The sequence below is a fragment of the Physella acuta genome, unplaced genomic scaffold, assembly GCF_028476545.2.
Source record: "Physella acuta isolate Inbredline_101_S28 unplaced genomic scaffold, ASM2847654v3 ptg000549l, whole genome shotgun sequence".
Taxonomy (NCBI): Eukaryota; Metazoa; Mollusca; class Gastropoda; family Physidae; genus Physella; species Physella acuta.
Genome location: NW_026732068.1, coordinates 485,444 through 502,965, shown reverse-complemented (window position 1 = coordinate 502,965; position 17,522 = coordinate 485,444). Strand labels below are relative to the sequence as shown.

Sequence of the window (17,522 nt, the reverse complement as noted above, 5' to 3'; positions counted from 1 at the left end):
TTGGGGATACACTTAGGGATATGGTTAAGGACTAATTAGGGATAGGGAAAGTTTGGGGATAAGACTTGGGATATGGTTATATTTATAGAGATGGTTATGTTAAAGGGATAACATATATGATAATGGGTGTGTCAAGTATTCTGCACCAATCAGCTCAGGGTTATAGCTGACCATACAGTTTCATCAAATGCCAGATTTAAAAAAAAGGGTAACCCTACATTTGCCCTCCTGAATCACAAGACCAGAAAGAGGTCATTAGTTTTTAACCCCAGGGTCTTACGATGGTAGCCCTCAAAATCTTGCGATGTGTCTAGAACAAAATTGGTCATCAGCTCAATCATTCTGTAGATCTTCCAGATCCACCAAGCTCTGGTGAGTACTTGGGTGACTAGAGACTATGTTATACCTTCATTTCCCATTACCGTAAAAAGAAGTTAACCCTGGAAAAACTTAGCTGGGAGACTTCATGATTGTTAACCCAAAAGTCCTGATGTAAGACCCCCAGAAGATTATGATTGGTAGCTGGGGACAACAACCCATCTAGATAGAGGGTTGTTAGCTGGGGACAGCAACCCATCTAGGTGAGGGTTGTTAGCTGGGGACAACCCATCTAGGTAGAGGGTTGTTAGCTGGGTACAGCAACCCATCTAGGTATAGGGTTGTAACCTGGAGACAGCAACTCATCTAGGTATAGGGTTGTTAGCTGAGTACAATCCATCTAAATAGAGGGTTGTTGGCTGGGGACAACCCATCTAAGTAGAGGATTGTTAGATAGGGAAAGCAACCCATCAGGTAGATATGTGCCATATGGTGCATAACATGTAAATATGTAATAATTATATTGGAGGAAATCCCCTTCAGTGTACCAATAATTAAACCAACATTATTCACACAACTAATCAACAAATTAAAAAAAAAAGAGTATATTTATCTTTCAAAACTAATGTAAAGTAGAAATATGAACTGAAGTTTTTATTAATCTATAACAAAAATAACAGCTTCATCAACTCATCATGGGTTTAATGATTAAACAATTTGCTGTTATCATTGTACAGTAAAGCTAGTATTACTCAAAGAAGTAAGAAGTTGTTTTATTGTTTACAATATTCCCATTCTGATAAGTGTAACACTACAAACATAATAATTTTAATAAGTTTTCTCAATCGGACATCTCTGATGATATCACCCAAACCAGAGGTCCCTAGAAGATTTTCTGTATAGCCATACCACTTGTATTGTTATGGTGAGATTATAAGGTACCCCAAACCTAAAAACATGTCAGAATGGTTTAGCAAACAATAAATAATCCTTCTTTGATTGTCGCATACTCTTTATTTCAGTAGGCAAGTTAAAAACCATTTAGTACATAACTTTTTCTATAGTTTATCATAGAAATATATTGGTACCTTTACGCCTATACCAGCCACTGACACTTATATTAGCAATTTTGTACCAATCAACAAATTCAAACATTCAGGTTTTCAAAATTTACAATTGTAGGCCTTCAAATGTAAAATAAAAAATAACATTCCAGTCTGTAGTTATAATTATATCATCAAAGGGACATTTGTTGACACAGGTAATTTCACATCACCACCAGGCAACTTTTTGATAAGGAATTATTCATTTTATAAAAATGTATTGTTTTTCACCATACCGCCATCCTGTCTCTTGTGTGTAATAATAGCGCAAAAATATGGCCTAAAGTTTCAAATAGTAATTTATAGGTTTTATAAGGATCTTGTTGAATAACCACACTCACATATTATACAACAATGCTGTACCACTTATGATAAGGAAAAAGGCTAGGGTTGGGGCAGAAATATTGTTATCAATTGTAGTAGCTATTTACATGTGCTTATGGGTACACTTACCAGTTATTTAAAAAGTTATTGAACAACTTCCATATTCAGGGAAAGAATGCTTAGTCATAATCAACAAAATAAATGTGTGGGAAAATTATGTTTTTTAATGTTTCCTGTTATGGCAAAACTAAATTGTATTTACATGTGTCCAAGTATTTGCATGTTTAATTAAATACATAAGCAGAACTGGGCTATTTTCTTTTTACAATGAAGATAAACATGATTGTGTAAAGCATGCACCATTTGTCTTGAAACAATAATTGCAATTATAATTGATTTTAAAAAAATAAAACTGTGTGTGCCTGCCAAGTAAGAAACTTTAAACAAAAAGGAATAACCTGATGTATTTCTTCATAAACCAATAAAAACAAAAAAAATGTAAAAATTATTTTAGAAATCAAACATTTTCACTATTGTAAATTTAAACACAATACTTTTACAGAACAGAGACTCATGTGGCTTTTATCAAGAATAAAAGCAAGGTTATTTGCGCAATACATAGCAAAAGAAACTTATTCTGATAGCAATGTGAAGCACTTATGCTAAACTAGATACGTTACACAAATAGATGTCTCTCACTTTGTAAGCAGGACATTACTAAAAAAATAAACAGCCAATATAGAAGAGCACAGCTCCAAACAACTAGAGTAACACATATCAACCATTAAATAATAATTTAAAAATCATTTCCCTGCATCAAACTAAAGCTTTCATTAAGTGAAACCCTTACTCAAGTCATGCCAACCTCTTATCCGAAAGTTAAATGCTCTGATAAATGATTTTTTTTCCTGAAAAAATTAATTTCTTTTGATAATATATACTGATCAAAACTGAACAGATTAAAAAAAACTACACATCAAACTATAGTAAAATTGTACAGGTTTGTATTTGCTAATTTTAAAACAATATTTGCCATGCAGTTTAAGAAAACCTATATCAAATTATTATTTTATAAACATACAGGCTTATAGTATTAGTATTTCTTTTTATTTTAAAAAAAATTGAACCAATTTCAGTAAGCTCAATTTATTTTTTCGTCATAATGTATCTAAAGCTTGCATTATTTATTATTGTTGAAACATAATAAAGAAATGTTTTTTTAAAAATCCTAAGTAACATTTGTAAAAAATATCCTGTATGATGTCTATTTATATTTTTAATCCAAGTACTTCTACTGGTCTCTACTGACCAAACACACCTAATGATCAGACATTTAATAAGAGGTTGCTGATTTGTAAGGCTTTGATGACATAATGAGAATGGATTATTAGCACAACCCGGATTATATCAGCTACTGAACAGTTGAACTAAAGAATATACTAGCATGAGTTATAAATCAGTGATGGGATAGTTGAGCTAAAGAATATACTAGCATGACTGAGATAATAATCCCAACATTTTATGATGCAGCTAAGGTGGAGTGAATCAGGTCTAGGTGGCAAGTGCCCAACCCTAGGTGGCGAAACATGCAGTTCGTAACTCTGGCTTAAGAACAAAAAATTTTTAATTCATATATGTTTTTGTATAAGCCAAAATAACACAAAAAAACGACCTTAATATTTGTATACTATTAAATATTCACATTAAAGCTAGATCATTGTGACTAGGTAAAAAAAAAAATGAATGTTTGACTTTTTGCATTTTGCTGGCTGCTCTTTGAATATAGTAGCCTGGCAATGATCAATTATTAGGTGCTAATTATAAAATAATAATAAATTACTCTTTGATAGTAAATTATACCAATTATTAAAATGAACAGGAATGTTAAAAAGGATGTTTTGCTGAACTTATTATAATTTATAAATTTTTACACAATATGCTTTCAATATTTCAATATGATTTACGCCAATTTAAAAAATCAATACACACTGATAATTATAACAGACCTTAGAGCTTGCAAACAACAATCTAAAAAGTATCACAACCAATGAAGAATAGGATCTCAATGCCACTAGATAAACCTGGACACAGTTTAAAAAATTTTCTTAAAGGTCTTCCAGTAAAATACAATAATTACTTCAAGTGCTTTTACCTTAGTTTACTTATATGAACAGTTTTGACACATTTTATCATTGGCTAAGAACATATCCTTAAAATATTGCTGTGTATTGCTAAGAGGTAAGTGAAATCCAACTTGAAAAAAAATGTTGAATCATGGTGTAAAGGGAGATAACTGCAAAAAACTGTTTTAAACCAAAATTATTTTTTCAATAAAGGCAATTGCTTAAATGTGCACAAAAAATAAATATATCACTGAATAAATAACTTTCCAAGATTATCAAAAACTAAACATTTTGCTTTTTAAAAACGTTGAAGACAATTGATATTTTAATCTTAGAGTGCAATATTTTAAAAAAAATTACTAAATTTGATTACAATGACATAAAATACAGTGTACACATCTTTATTTACAAAATAAGCTTGGTTTTATCAACAATTGAAATTCTCTAGTTTATAGAACTAAACAATATAAATATGTACATGAAAATGACAGGCAATTCACACGATATACAACAGGCATGAGAGATCTACACCACCCAGTACTTGGATGGTTTGTGCACGTCACATGACACATCACATGATACAAAAATATCCCATGACACTGGTACTTTTACAAGATCAACACTACTACCACACACTGACACAGTCGCCACCAGAAGCAATTACTACCACATGTAACACTCAGAGCTTGTACGTGATATGGATGGAATACAAATGTCAGCCGAGGTTGAAAAAAAAAAGATGATACTCAGCTGATGCTGTCATGTGGAGAGTTGTGGTTGGTGAGGAAAAATTTGACTTGACTTAATTAAAATAAGCTAGAGATAATAATTACAAAGCTTCAAGATCTACATGTCTGATTTCTGGATGCTTGCTCTGAAAAACAAATAAATTTGACATGATTAAAGATGATACACTGTTGTGATAGACTTAAGGACATAAAAACCAAGGTTAAATTTACATGACTGACATTTTTTTTAACAGAACCAGAAAAGCTAATAATACTTTGGATGATACTACACACAACACCAAGAGTTGATATTATTATATTATTGCGAGAAAAATGTTACAAATACCGACAATATATATTTAAGTTTAAAATATTTTAATACATTTATCATGAATAACATATTTTCATACATATTCACAAGTTAAAACTTCTCAAATAGATATTTGTTTTAAACATAACATTTACAATTAAATGCCACACTGCATATCATTAACACACAAATAATACCTTCAAAGATTTTTCTATCCTGTCCACTTCTGCACCCAAAGCATCAATAATTTTCTCACCATGGTTCATCATGAAGACCTCCAGTTCCTCTACAGTTTTCAGTTTCTGAGCTTCCTATGGGCCAATATAACACAATATTTAAGTAAATAAAGCTTCAGTTTCTGAGCTTCCTATGGGCCAATATAACACAATATTTAAGTAAATAAAGCTTCAGTTTCTGAGCTTCCTATGGGCCAATATAAAACAATATTTAAGTAAATAAAGCTTCAAGTTCTAGGCTTCCTGTGGGCCAATATAACACAATATTTAAGTAAATAAAGCTTCAGTTTCTGAGCTTCCTATGGGCCAATATAACACAATATTTAAGTAAATAAAGCTTCAGTTTCTGGGCCAATAAAACAAATGTTAAATTTGCTGATATATTAATCAAAATATAAGAAAATACACTGAGAATTTCTTCACCTATGTTTAATGAAAATACATTTTAAGCCTTTTTAGCAACCGGTTAAAATTGTTTATCACAAAGATAGTGCAGCATCCAAATCTGACTTCTACAGGAAAATTTGTCTAATTACAACCCAGAATGATAGTTTCAAACTATCTCACAAAGCTACCATAAAAGTAAATGCTTATAAAGGTAAGTGCTTTAAATTATACAGTGTATACAAATACAAGACAGTAATTCTGAAACAATCTTACCGCTAACATTAGGTCCAGATCTTGTTTATACAAGTAGGCCCTTGTAATCTCCTTCCCATCAAAGTCAACTTCAGCCTTGTAGCGGACGACTCCCCCCATCTGTGTGGCCTTGATGTCATGTAGTGACCTGCCATAACACAGTTTTAAATCAACAACAGCTTCAATTTTATACACTTAAAACATTTAAGAATCTACTTCAAAAAGATTAACTAGAAATAAGTAAAATATTCTCTAGTTAAATCTGTATTCAAGTAGAGAGTGTTCCGATTTTTAAGGTTCTTTATGAAAAACAAAATGAATTTCATCAAGCTAATATGACAAAATCATCTACTTTTTTATAAATTTCATTTTCTTGCACTAAGTAATAAATTAAGTTCTAAACATGTTTGCACTTGTTTGTTGTAGTAAATGTTGTAAAACAGCAACCTGATCATTCTGTCACGCTCCAGCAGTTGACTGATCTCTTGTCTCTCCTCCTCTGGGATGGATCTAACGATACAATTTATTGGAGAAACTGATAAGATACAACACCGAAATAAAATGTCTTAAACTTATTTAGTCCACTTTGAATCTTCTTCTCTTCTTCGCTTCTTAATTTTAAGTGTTGGAAGGGATCGAGCCTTATCTGCCAGAGGGTTTAAACTCGAGACTTTTTTGAATTTATCAACCATGTGCTTTTGCCGACTCGACCACGCCTCCATCACAATTAAGGATTACATGTCAACTGGTTATGCGCCATTGAGGCCATTGACTCCGATTTCAGCCTGCTTTTCTTTTTGGATTTGCTTCCATAGCCTTTGTCCAACCAAGAACAAACTACAAGGCAGCAGTTGTTTGATTTTGGAGTTGTCTCTCCAAGAAGAGTGACTGTCCCCAGCTAACAAGCCTCATCTGCCCGAGGGTTCGAACTCGAGATTTTTTTGTTTAGCAACCATGAGCTTTACCGACTCGACCACGCCGACCCCTCCACTTTGAATGAAAAAGATTACAAATAATGAAAATTTGTTGACAGCCTTGCTTAGGTTACAGACAAGGTGATATTTCCTCAAGTGTCAGTTAATCAAATTAAAATAAAAAAGGGATTTTAAAAAAAAAAAAAATTCATGATGGGAATATATGCGTTAAGAGTTCTTATGATAAAATTAGGCTAATAGACTGGACCTTTCTGTTTCTGTTATAAGATGCCTGCTGTAAATTTAATTAAACTTATTTATAAATTTACCTCCCGACCAACTGCTGTGTGTTTTGATGGATGATGAAAGCAGCGACGGAACCAAGGAGAGTGCCAATCAGAGCTGAGCCTGCAGCATCAGCAGATGAGGAGCCAGTTATTGCAGAGATGCTAATACAAACACCTGCAATGCCAACTCCCAAGACAGCAGCAAAATCTTCCAGCAGCACTACATTGACATTAGGATCTATTCCACTCATCACTAGAAAAAAAGTATAGAAATATTTTCATTTGCAACTGAAATACTTGTATTATATAAGTAATGTATCGTTCCATAAGAAAAAGGTTCAAGAAATAAATACCAGCAGAATCTTTAAATAGATCTACACTTTTATTTCTATTCGTAAATATTTAATATAAAGAACATATAATAACTTTAAAATTAAAATAACTTTTTAAAATAACCTACAATAGTCTCTAACACCCATTTCATGAGATTTGGCTCCTCTTCTCACTTCTCTGATAGCAATTAAGAGAGTACCTTAAAATACATAACAAGTCAGATTACAAACTAATATAAAAAAATAATAATTATCAGATTCTCTTGTTTATCACAAGAATAAAAGTTGGGGGAAAAATAGAAGATTATTTCAAAACAAAATTTTACAGGAGATATTATTAATACACTGTGTAATTTTTTTTATGTCTTATTTGGAAATGGGAGACTATCACAATTTAAAACATTACCTCCCTCTGAGATGAAGGAACCAATCAATGTCGCTACACACTGAAGAAAAAAAAAACATTAGTAAATAAAAGGTTATTATAAGATGTATAAAAATTGATTTGTTTGTGGTTCATTTGTAAAAATAATCATGAAAAATGTACCCTAACTATTTTTCCCCATTAATCAGCAGTAGAGAAAAATTAAAATGCAACCTATTTTTATTTATTTAAAGATGATCCAAATCCTGCTGTTACTTGTAAAAAGTAATTGACCTATTATTTACTATGTTAAAGTATATAGTAAGTTATAACCAGCACCAAACAATTGTTTCAAACAGATCTCACCCATGTAAGGTTGCCTAACTCTGTTGGATGTAGGAATCCTTGAAGGCTGTGATAATAGGAAAGGCCAGTCCCAAAGAAAAAAATTCCAACTCCACTGATCAACGATGATATGTGACGAAGGTTTCGGTATCCATACCTACAGTTACAGTAACATTACAGAATTTGTTTTTGGTTTATCTACTTTAAGCAGTAAATAGGCCTATTCTTAAAAAAGTGATAATTTTAAAATGACAGCATCATTTTAAAAAACACTATATTAAATTTACCACTAATTAATTAATTGTTGCAAACTGTTCTTAAAATACAATTTTTTAAAAAGCGACAAATATCCATAAAAAAGCTGAAAGGTTGCATCTATACTGAGTATTAGGCTATAATGTAAACAGCTAAATAACATTAAGATTTTGCAAATATCGGCATAAAAAACTTACGGGTGATCTGTGTCTGGTTTCTTAAATGAGTGATACAGACCAAAACCAAGAATAATCTGAAAGGAAAAGAGGTTATTATTAATAGTCACTGTATTAAAAAGCAGTAATTTTTTAGAGTATTTAGAAAAAAAAAATTTTAACTATTCATATTTACAAACAAGTAATCTAATGTAATTTTTTCAGAATTTATTTTAACAAACATTACGTAACATTATTTTTAATCATTAGATTAAGAATTGGACCACACCTGGTTCACAGTGTCAGCAGCGGAGTGGATAAACTCTGAGAACATGCTGTGAGATCCTGTGTACAGCCAGGCAATAAGCTTGAACAGGCTGTTGGCTCCATTGCTGAAAAATATATTTTTAAAGAAATCAATCTTGGTGGAGCAGTATAGCCCACATAGATGAAACATAGGGAAGGTGTACAAAATGTGGAAGATAAGGCAGGGAAGAGGAATGCCTTAGATAAATAGCTTACTATTAATTTTTTAAAGAAACTAAAGATTTTTTTAAAGTTTTATAATTTCAATAAAATTCAAACTGGCTTTAATTTCCAATGAAATAGATTTGAAATTGCTTGATAAAAAACGTCTCCCACAAAAAAAAATAAAAAATGTTGTGGTTTTAACAGTACTATTAATTTGTACACACTATAATGCATTTCTATAAATTGAGTTCTACATGATGCCTAAAAACAATTTTAATCTAAGTTTTAACAACTTACACAAAAATAACAGACACATGTGTAACTTACACAAAAATAGCAGACAGCACAACCTTAGTTGATCCTGAGCTCCAAAATGTCTGTTCTTGGGAGACTTGCTTCAATTTATAACAATTACAAAAAGGAAATATTTAAATTATTATTTTTGTAAAGTTAATTAAAATTCATCAATTAATAATAATGTACTCTTAATTTACAAAATAATACATTGTTTAGTGCTGTTCTGTTGCTTTTGCCTTTGTTCTGTTACAAAAACGTTTTGTTATTTACAAGAAGCTTAACAGGTGTTAGGAGAGTTCATTATTGCAAATTTAATTTACTGTATTACATACATAACTATACAATCAAAAGTATCAAGTGTGAAACTAACATAAAAGAGACTCATACCTTTGGGGTCTGTTGGGATCCTGAACTACCCTCAGCACTCCGGGCATTAGGGTCATCTGGGTTGACAAAACCAGTGGAAGAATGCATTTCACCCAGTAGCATTCTTACATCATTGATGTCATCTGCAACATACAAATAAAGATGTATTGAAAAAGAATAAACTAATTGGTGAACAAATTAGGCACAAAAACTAAAATTACATTTACCCCATTATTTTGACATCAATAAAGTACTACTATTATATATAAATTAACTAAAACATAAAGATATTTATTACTACTTTTAAAAATATGCTGCAACCTTAATAATATTTTAAATTGGTAAAAATTGTCTATACTATTTAATAAATTATAAAAATAATTACAATTTTTTAAGTTGTCAGAGTTTGTATTTCTTAGCCTGGCCTTTTCTTTATTTAACTTGTCAAAATCACCCCATTTTTTCAATGCTCTGAAAGATATTACAGAGTCAAAACTATAACCAAATGTTCAATACATAAGGCTGTCATATATTTCTACACAAATACTTCATAAATCATACAATGGTAAAATTAATAATTGAACAGTAGTAACACAGTAATATTCTAATTATGCTTGTTAAAATGTTGATGAGTGAAAATATAATAATTAGAATACACATGCTATAGAAATGAAACATTTCAAGCAGTAAAATGACATTAGTACTAGCATTATTAAGTTACATTAATCTTATTTCCATTTACATAAAACATCAAAACTATCCAAAAAAACATGTCTTACGCTTCCTCTACATCTGTTCTAAGGTAAAGGGTTATGCGAGTGCCATCATCGTATGGACTTCTTCTGGTGTACTTTGGCAGATCAACAATATCACTACAGGAGAGAAACAAAAATTTTTGTAATAGGAAATTAGACAGTAATAGAAAAACAAAATTTAAAAAAATAAAGGATCTAAAATAAATATGATTAACCCACCTTGGCATAAGAAGGTATTCAACTAAGGCTCGTTTCGGAAGAATATAAATATTACCCGTATAACTATAATCTATTGGATTAGGCTTCCTCATTCTAGGTATAACTGTAAAAGTAGAATTTATAGAAATAAAAAGCATTTTAAACAATATTTTACACAACAAAACAGGTATAGTTTTAAATATTTAATACAATTCAACTCATAGTTGGCTACATAGTAGTATTAAAGATTTAAAAAATGTAAAATAACAATATCATGTTAAAGGGGGTTTATTAGTCAGTAATCGTCTATGTGAATTATGTGGATGAGGTAAGGGACAGATTGTTTCCATATGGATGGCTTTATGTTGTCACAGTTTCTGAAGTTTTCAATAAACCAACTTTCAATAAATCATATAATGGTATGACATTCTCCACATCAGATTTAGGAGCTAACAGGCTAAAAATAAGAACACTTAAACTATAAAGCTAATGTGTTTATTTTTTAGAAAAGCTTCTAGTGCAGTGGTCCTTAACCTTTGGGGGTACAGAACCCCAACAATTTCATATACATATTCACCTTCTTAATAGTTCTATTGTCTGTACTGACAAAATCAGATTGTGAATCATAAGAGTCGTGCGTGTCTTGACTCCCACTAAACCACAGAGAATGGCTCAATGTACCCCCATGGTTCAATTGAACCCCGGTTAAAAACCAATGTTCTATTCACCCCGATAAACCACAGAGAATGGTTCAATGTACCCCCGTGTTTCAATTGAACCCCAGTTAAAAACCAATGTTCTAAACTGTTATAAACATTTACCACTTAAAACTTTGTTCTTTTTCCTCTCTGCATCAGCAGTTTCACCTGTGGTGGCAGCTTCACTCTGGCCAGCAGCTTGCCCTGTTGCTTTGCTCTGATTTTTATCAGGCTGCTTAGAGTCAGCTACATTGTCTGAGGAGCTGCTCTCATTAGCAGGGTTGTTTGTTTTGTCTGGAGTATTTGAAAAACAGCAGCTAACAATGATAGATCCTGAAACATTTTTGTTGGGCCAGAGACAGAAATAACCAGAGAGTACACTTGAAGGTTTAATACTGTGAATGGTGTGTACATTTCTGTATCTTACTGAGCTAAGATGATGATGACAATCTGCAGAGAACAGAAACAAATGAAGGATTTTAATTTTAATTAAAAATGACAAGCACATTCAGGATTTGTTTCCAGACTATTTTTCTGTAATGGTATCACATAGAAGAACCTAACTATCTAACAGTATTTCTGAAGTTTGCTTAAGACAACACTATAAAATATCCCTTCCTGCTTTAAAGAATGCTATTACGTAGATATGGAAGTGTTGGGAAAAAAATTGTTTAAAATGTTATGTAGTTTTGTTCAGTTTTTTAAACTGGTTAGGTTTTTTTTTTCTAAATTTATTGCAACATGACCATTAAATATGGTGTAGCAAGAGATAATTAATGAGAGGCTTAGTTAATATTTTTGAAAAAAAAAACATTTGTTTTACTTTTATTTGATCTCCAACACAAATCAGTAACATGGAAAATGCTTTTTCAAAATAACCTTTTTATTAAATGACTATTAGATCTATGCAGAACTTATGATTCTTTAATATAATGCAACGCTCACCTCAAGTTGCTGTTTTTTTTTAACTAGTTAGACATCTCGTCCATAACAATCATGCACTATCTCCTTGTTGATTTTTTATGTTTAAATAAATGGCTTAGCCTGATGTTGTTTAATTCAGGCTATTAATTTTTCTTCAATCTTCTATTAATAGTATTGAATAAGAAGGAACATTTATCTTCCATTTCCTCAAAATGGTTTGGTAGAATACATAAGCGATGTTATATCATATTTAAAGTGTAAATTTACAAAAATATAATATCTTCTACAAATACTAACCTTGACAGACATATAACGTTGGAAGTGATTTCTTAAGGTTAGCCACTGAACTGATACAAGCTCTCACTTCTGTATATGCTGTCAAAGATGATTTAAACATCTTGACAAACTGTTGGGAAAAAAACATAAATCTAGAAAATGGTTTAAGGTAGGTGGGTCTAATACTTTTCATAAAGTAGATTCTATCTTGTAGCTTAAAATCTAGCTAAGCTAGTTAGAAAATTTAGAAAAGGTTTTTTTAAGCGATGGTGTTTAAAAATAATTTTTTAAAATAAGATATTGCTGGATGGGTCACATTTTTAGAATGTGTTTAGATGATATCATACAAATGGCACTTAACTGGACACCTCAAAGAAAAGAAAACAGAGAAAACACAAAGAGACATGGAGGCAAACACTACACAGAAGAAAAACAACTGATATAAGCAGGACTATCTTGGGGGACTGTTAAGAAAATTGCCAGAGGCCAGCAAAAGTGGAAAGGGTCAATATTTCCAGTCAATCCTTTGTATTATCCCTAGGCCTAACAGAATGAGCCCCCCCCCCCCTTCCACCTCCACAGCATGCCCTCAACCAATCGCTGGGTTTGTTGCATACTGCACATTGAAAGATTAAAAATTCTTTAGGGGATTTTATTTTGCCTAATATAGGACTAGGCTATGTAACTAATTTGCTTTTGAAATTCAGGGAGTAGAATTTAGATTTTCTAGATCTAGTACACAAACAATTAAAATTAAAAACAGGCCCAACTAAGGTAAAAAATATTAAATAAATAACAGACTGAGGTAGGGCCTAACCGCTAACCTAAATTAAAAATAAATTTAGGCCTAAATTAAATAATTAAATTATTTGTCTTAAATCACAATTTAATAGTACACAATACTAGAATACTATAGATCTACAATAAATTCTTTCGATTCACGTAGATCTACACTACAGGCTAAATCTCGGAATCGATCTGATTAAAAAAAAACCTCTAGATCTAGATTCTTAAATCAGATTGAATCAGCTGACTGACCTGCTTACTTAATACTTGCAGCTCCGCTGCTACCTTCTCGACGCCGATCACGACGTCTTAATAGTTCTGTTTTTATTTTCTATAAAATATGCAATGTGTCTATACTTTCTATGTGAATAGTAGATATAATCCGTATGAAATGTCTTGACAAATCTGTTTACAAGATTTTTTAGAACCTACTCTGTCATTGTCTGTTTGCACTTTTACTTAAAAATCTGTTTACATCTCGAAATGAAAGGGAAATGCGTTACCTCCCTTTGATTATTATTAAAAACATTAAGTAACGGCTTAACAAATCAATAAATAATTTGTTAATGTATATGTGATATTTAAACTATACCGTTAGGCCTATTTAATAGCATGTGTGCATTAAAAAACCTTAATAATAATCTAGATCTAATAGTAATTTTAAGTTGCAGGTAACTGATTTAGTTAATTAAAACCGTAAGTTAGGCCTAGGCCTAGCAGCTACTGCTACTCAGTGATTCTGATTCAACTTAGTTACTTGACTTCTAGATTCTAGCTAGATTCTAACAAGCTTAACTAACTAAAGCTAGACTAGCCCTAAGTAAAATAAAATACAGGTTTTTTAATAGATCTAGATCTATATTGAATCTAGATTCTAGATGCCCCACACTAGTCTAAATGGGCTTTTGTATTTATTTTATTGCTTTATGACGACAAAATATATTTTAACCCACATATCGTAGCCGAAATAGCTCAGTTGGGAGAGCGTTAGACTGAAGATCTAAAGGTCCCTGGTTCGATCCCGGGTTTCGGCAGACACTTTTTTTCTTAATCAAACTCTACCCTCTAAAATAAAAGCATTTTTTAGCTCATGAAATCTACACATTTTAGTGACCCATGCTTTTATAAAAGAAAGCAAATATTTAGTTTTATTTTCTTATTTTCAGAGCAATTGATATGGTCAAAAACCGTTAAAATTATTAAGGCTTAATTCACTACAACCATAATTATGTTAAGAAGAGTTAGGAAATTTTAAAAAAAAAGCAAAAAAAAAAAAAACCTTATTAGTTAAGAAGTTCTGTTTTTTTCCAGAGCCTACCCCCGCAATATAATGGATGCAGAGCACATAAGCCTAATATAGCAAGTCGATGTTATTCAAACATCTCTAATTAATTTGCTAAAATGGGAGAAAATTATGTCATTGTATCTGACCTGCCCCGTTTAAATTGTCATCATCATGCAACAGCTGGTAAGGGGCCGTCCATAAATGACGTCACACTCGTAGGGGGGAGGGGGGGGGTCCGTAATTTTGTGACGGTGTGTGATGAGGGGGAGTGGGGTGGTTCAGATGGTGCATTATAAAAAAGCAATGTTAGAAAACGAATTTTAGACGTTATTTTGCGTCTTGCGTTTTAGAAAACTTTTTAATAAATTGAAATAGGAATTGATTAAAATACAGAGTTCAGACAAGATTTGGGGGAAAATGTCGATGTTTAAAAACAAATTCAACTGCAATTGTGATGGGGGGTTGTAGGCTGAGGTGTGACGTCATTTTAGGGGGGGGGGGTGGGTCTGGCTTTTTGTGACGACGTGTGACGGAGGGGAGTAGGGGAGATAAAAATCGTCAAAAAAAGCGTGACGTCATTTATGGATGACTCCTAAGCCACTTCTTTTGCTCTTTGGTTATCAAAGCTCGCAACAACATGAGCTTTGTTATATTATTAACGAGAGTCTGTCAATCGCGCACTTGGGGCTTTGGCTGTACACCTAGATCTAAATGACATGATATCCGTCCATGCTACTACAAATAATGCGTGCGTACGTGCGGCATCAAAACGGCCAGTGACAAAACGGGCCCATCAAAAAGAGCCCTTTCACGTCGACCCCGTCATAAGGGACAGCGACAAATGGACCCCGTTATATGGGTTCTTATCAAATAGACTCCCGACAATTTGGCTCCCAACAAAAAGGCTCGAAACTAAAGGGCTCCCGACAAAAGGGATCCGCAGACAATAAGGTTTTCGTAGAGACTAGTGAATTTGTTAGGAATGAGTCAATTGTGCTTAAGCAGGGCAAGATGAAAAATTCGTATCTTATTAGATGCTTGTTAATATAGCATGAAAATTATTAGGTTAAGCTAGATCTTTAATTAGAATCTGGCGTAGCGAGGTAGGATTCACCCTGTGCGGCACTTAATGGTGTCACCCCCCAGAGGCGTAGCGACCCTTCCCGGGGACAAACTTTCAATTTTCGAGTTGCACCCCTCCTCAAACTTTTGATTTGCCCCCCCCCCCCCAACTTTCGATTTGCACCTCCCCCCTCAAACTTTCGATTTGCACCTCTTAAACACTATTTAACACTCGAATTAATCACTTCATCAAGTGGAATTATCATTTTTCTCTATATATTTTGCTATTTTTAGCCTTGGTGTCACCCCCCTAAATGGTGTCACCCGGTGCGGTCCGCACCCCCCTCCCCACCGCTACGCCTCTGATTATAATATCTTAGTGTTAGTTTGGACCGCCAATATTATGGTAATCCAATTTAATTAGGTGTACGTAATGACGTAATGATATGGTCTGTATGGATTATTGTTTATGAACCACTTATTGATTTATAGCATTGTAACGGGAATTGCCTGTAGTTTCTATGATAAGTTTATTAGAATTTTAGGAGATTGCGGTTTATTGTTATATAGAGTTATTTGGGGTAGGTTAGCACAAAACCAGGGGAAATGTTCACAGGTAAGCGCTAGAATTCGCGCCGAGAGCAAGGTGTCACCGAGACGCTCTGGGATGGGGTAAGCCGGATTAGCCTTAGAGGGGATGGAGAAACGACGGCCGTAGTCTCTAATGTATGCAGAACACGTGTTGGCGCTATAGTCTTCTTAGATGCGCGCTACACAGGCAATTCCTGGTCAAGAAAGATACTGTACTGTTCGCATATAAAGATTTACAGAAGACGACTTATTCTTCAGTTTTAAATCTTATGTGACTTAGAGCAAGAAACTATAGAAGAAAAACATTACACTATAAGTCTCCCGGTGAAACGGCCTCTTTTAATGTGGCCCACGGGCACGCCGTACATTTATCTTCAGTATTCAATAGATTATCAAAACAAAACGCAGTTTATCCTGCGAACATCATGCATATTATACATTTAAACTTCTGTGTTCGCTTTTGTAAAACATAACAATTTTAAAAGTAGTGCACTTACTGTTAATACCTCGATTTTGTATATGTCGCAATAGGTTTTTTAGCGCAATTTCCTTACAGGAATTGCGATTATTATTACTCGTCATTTCTGGATGGATGTGTGTCCGCAGCTTTAGTCCGCAGCTTTAAGTCGTATATCCTCCTAAACGAAGCAATATCGAGGACTAGTTCCAAAAGCAAATATGTTAAGCAAGTTCCGAGGATGATTGTGGGCAAAAAAAATTCCCGGAATTCCTTCCTGGATTTCCTGGAAAAGCCAAAAACCTCGAACAAATGCAGTTTTTGCTCCATATCTCGGCAACCAGACCACTTAGCGACTTGAAACATTTACCAATCGATTCCTGCCATAATTTAGAACAATATTGCCGAAGAAAGTTTTCAAAAATATCCTTTCGTTCGGTCACAAAAAAATAATTAAGGAAATTGCGCTTAAATTGTCACAAGACTTTTTATTAACTTGTTTTTTTTTAATCCAGGCATTTAAAAAAGGTTATTGGAGGTAGAAACTGCGTGTTGTTGTTGGGTTTGATTTAAAAATAGTCTATGGGGTCATCCATAAATGACGTCACGCTTTTTTGGACGATTTTTGCCTCCCCCTTCCCTCCGTCACAAAAAGCCAGACCCCCCCCCCCCTAAAATGACGTCACACCTCAGTCTACAACCCCTCTCAAAATCGCAGGTGAATTTTTCTTAAAACATCGATATTTTTTCCAAAATCTTGTCTGAACTCTGTCAACATATTATAGAGTATCTTAATCAATTCCTATTGCAATTTATTAAAACAGTATTCTAAAACGCGAAATAACGTATACAATTCGTTTTCTAACATTGCTTTTATATTATGCGAAAGTGTGACGTCGCATCATCTGACCCCCCTCATCACA

General features: G+C 33.0%; 1 protein-coding gene and 1 non-coding gene across 2 annotated transcripts; one reads left to right on the top strand and one right to left on the bottom strand.

Annotated features, from left to right (window-relative positions):
* Positions 1-2,248: 2,248 nt before the first annotated feature.
* LOC131946282 (proton-coupled zinc antiporter SLC30A9, mitochondrial-like) lies at positions 2,249-13,705 on the bottom strand. Its single transcript, XM_059306976.1, has 18 exons — positions 13,637-13,705; positions 12,440-12,548; positions 11,342-11,668; positions 10,542-10,644; positions 10,347-10,439; positions 9,953-10,038; positions 9,589-9,710; positions 9,232-9,299; positions 8,723-8,825; positions 8,476-8,531; positions 8,045-8,180; positions 7,721-7,760; positions 7,443-7,514; positions 7,025-7,235; positions 6,229-6,291; positions 5,803-5,929; positions 5,104-5,217; positions 2,249-4,742 (listed from the first exon to the last, which is right to left on the bottom strand). The coding sequence occupies exons 2-18, from the start codon at positions 12,537-12,539 to the stop codon at positions 4,698-4,700; spliced, it is 1,866 nt and encodes a 621-aa protein (XP_059162959.1). The 5' UTR covers positions 12,540-12,548; positions 13,637-13,705; the 3' UTR covers positions 2,249-4,697.
* Positions 13,706-14,165: 460 nt separating this feature from the next.
* Trnaf-gaa (transfer RNA phenylalanine (anticodon GAA)) lies at positions 14,166-14,238 on the top strand. Its single transcript has one exon. It is a non-coding gene; the product is annotated as a tRNA-Phe (tRNA).
* Positions 14,239-17,522: the final 3,284 nt, after the last annotated feature.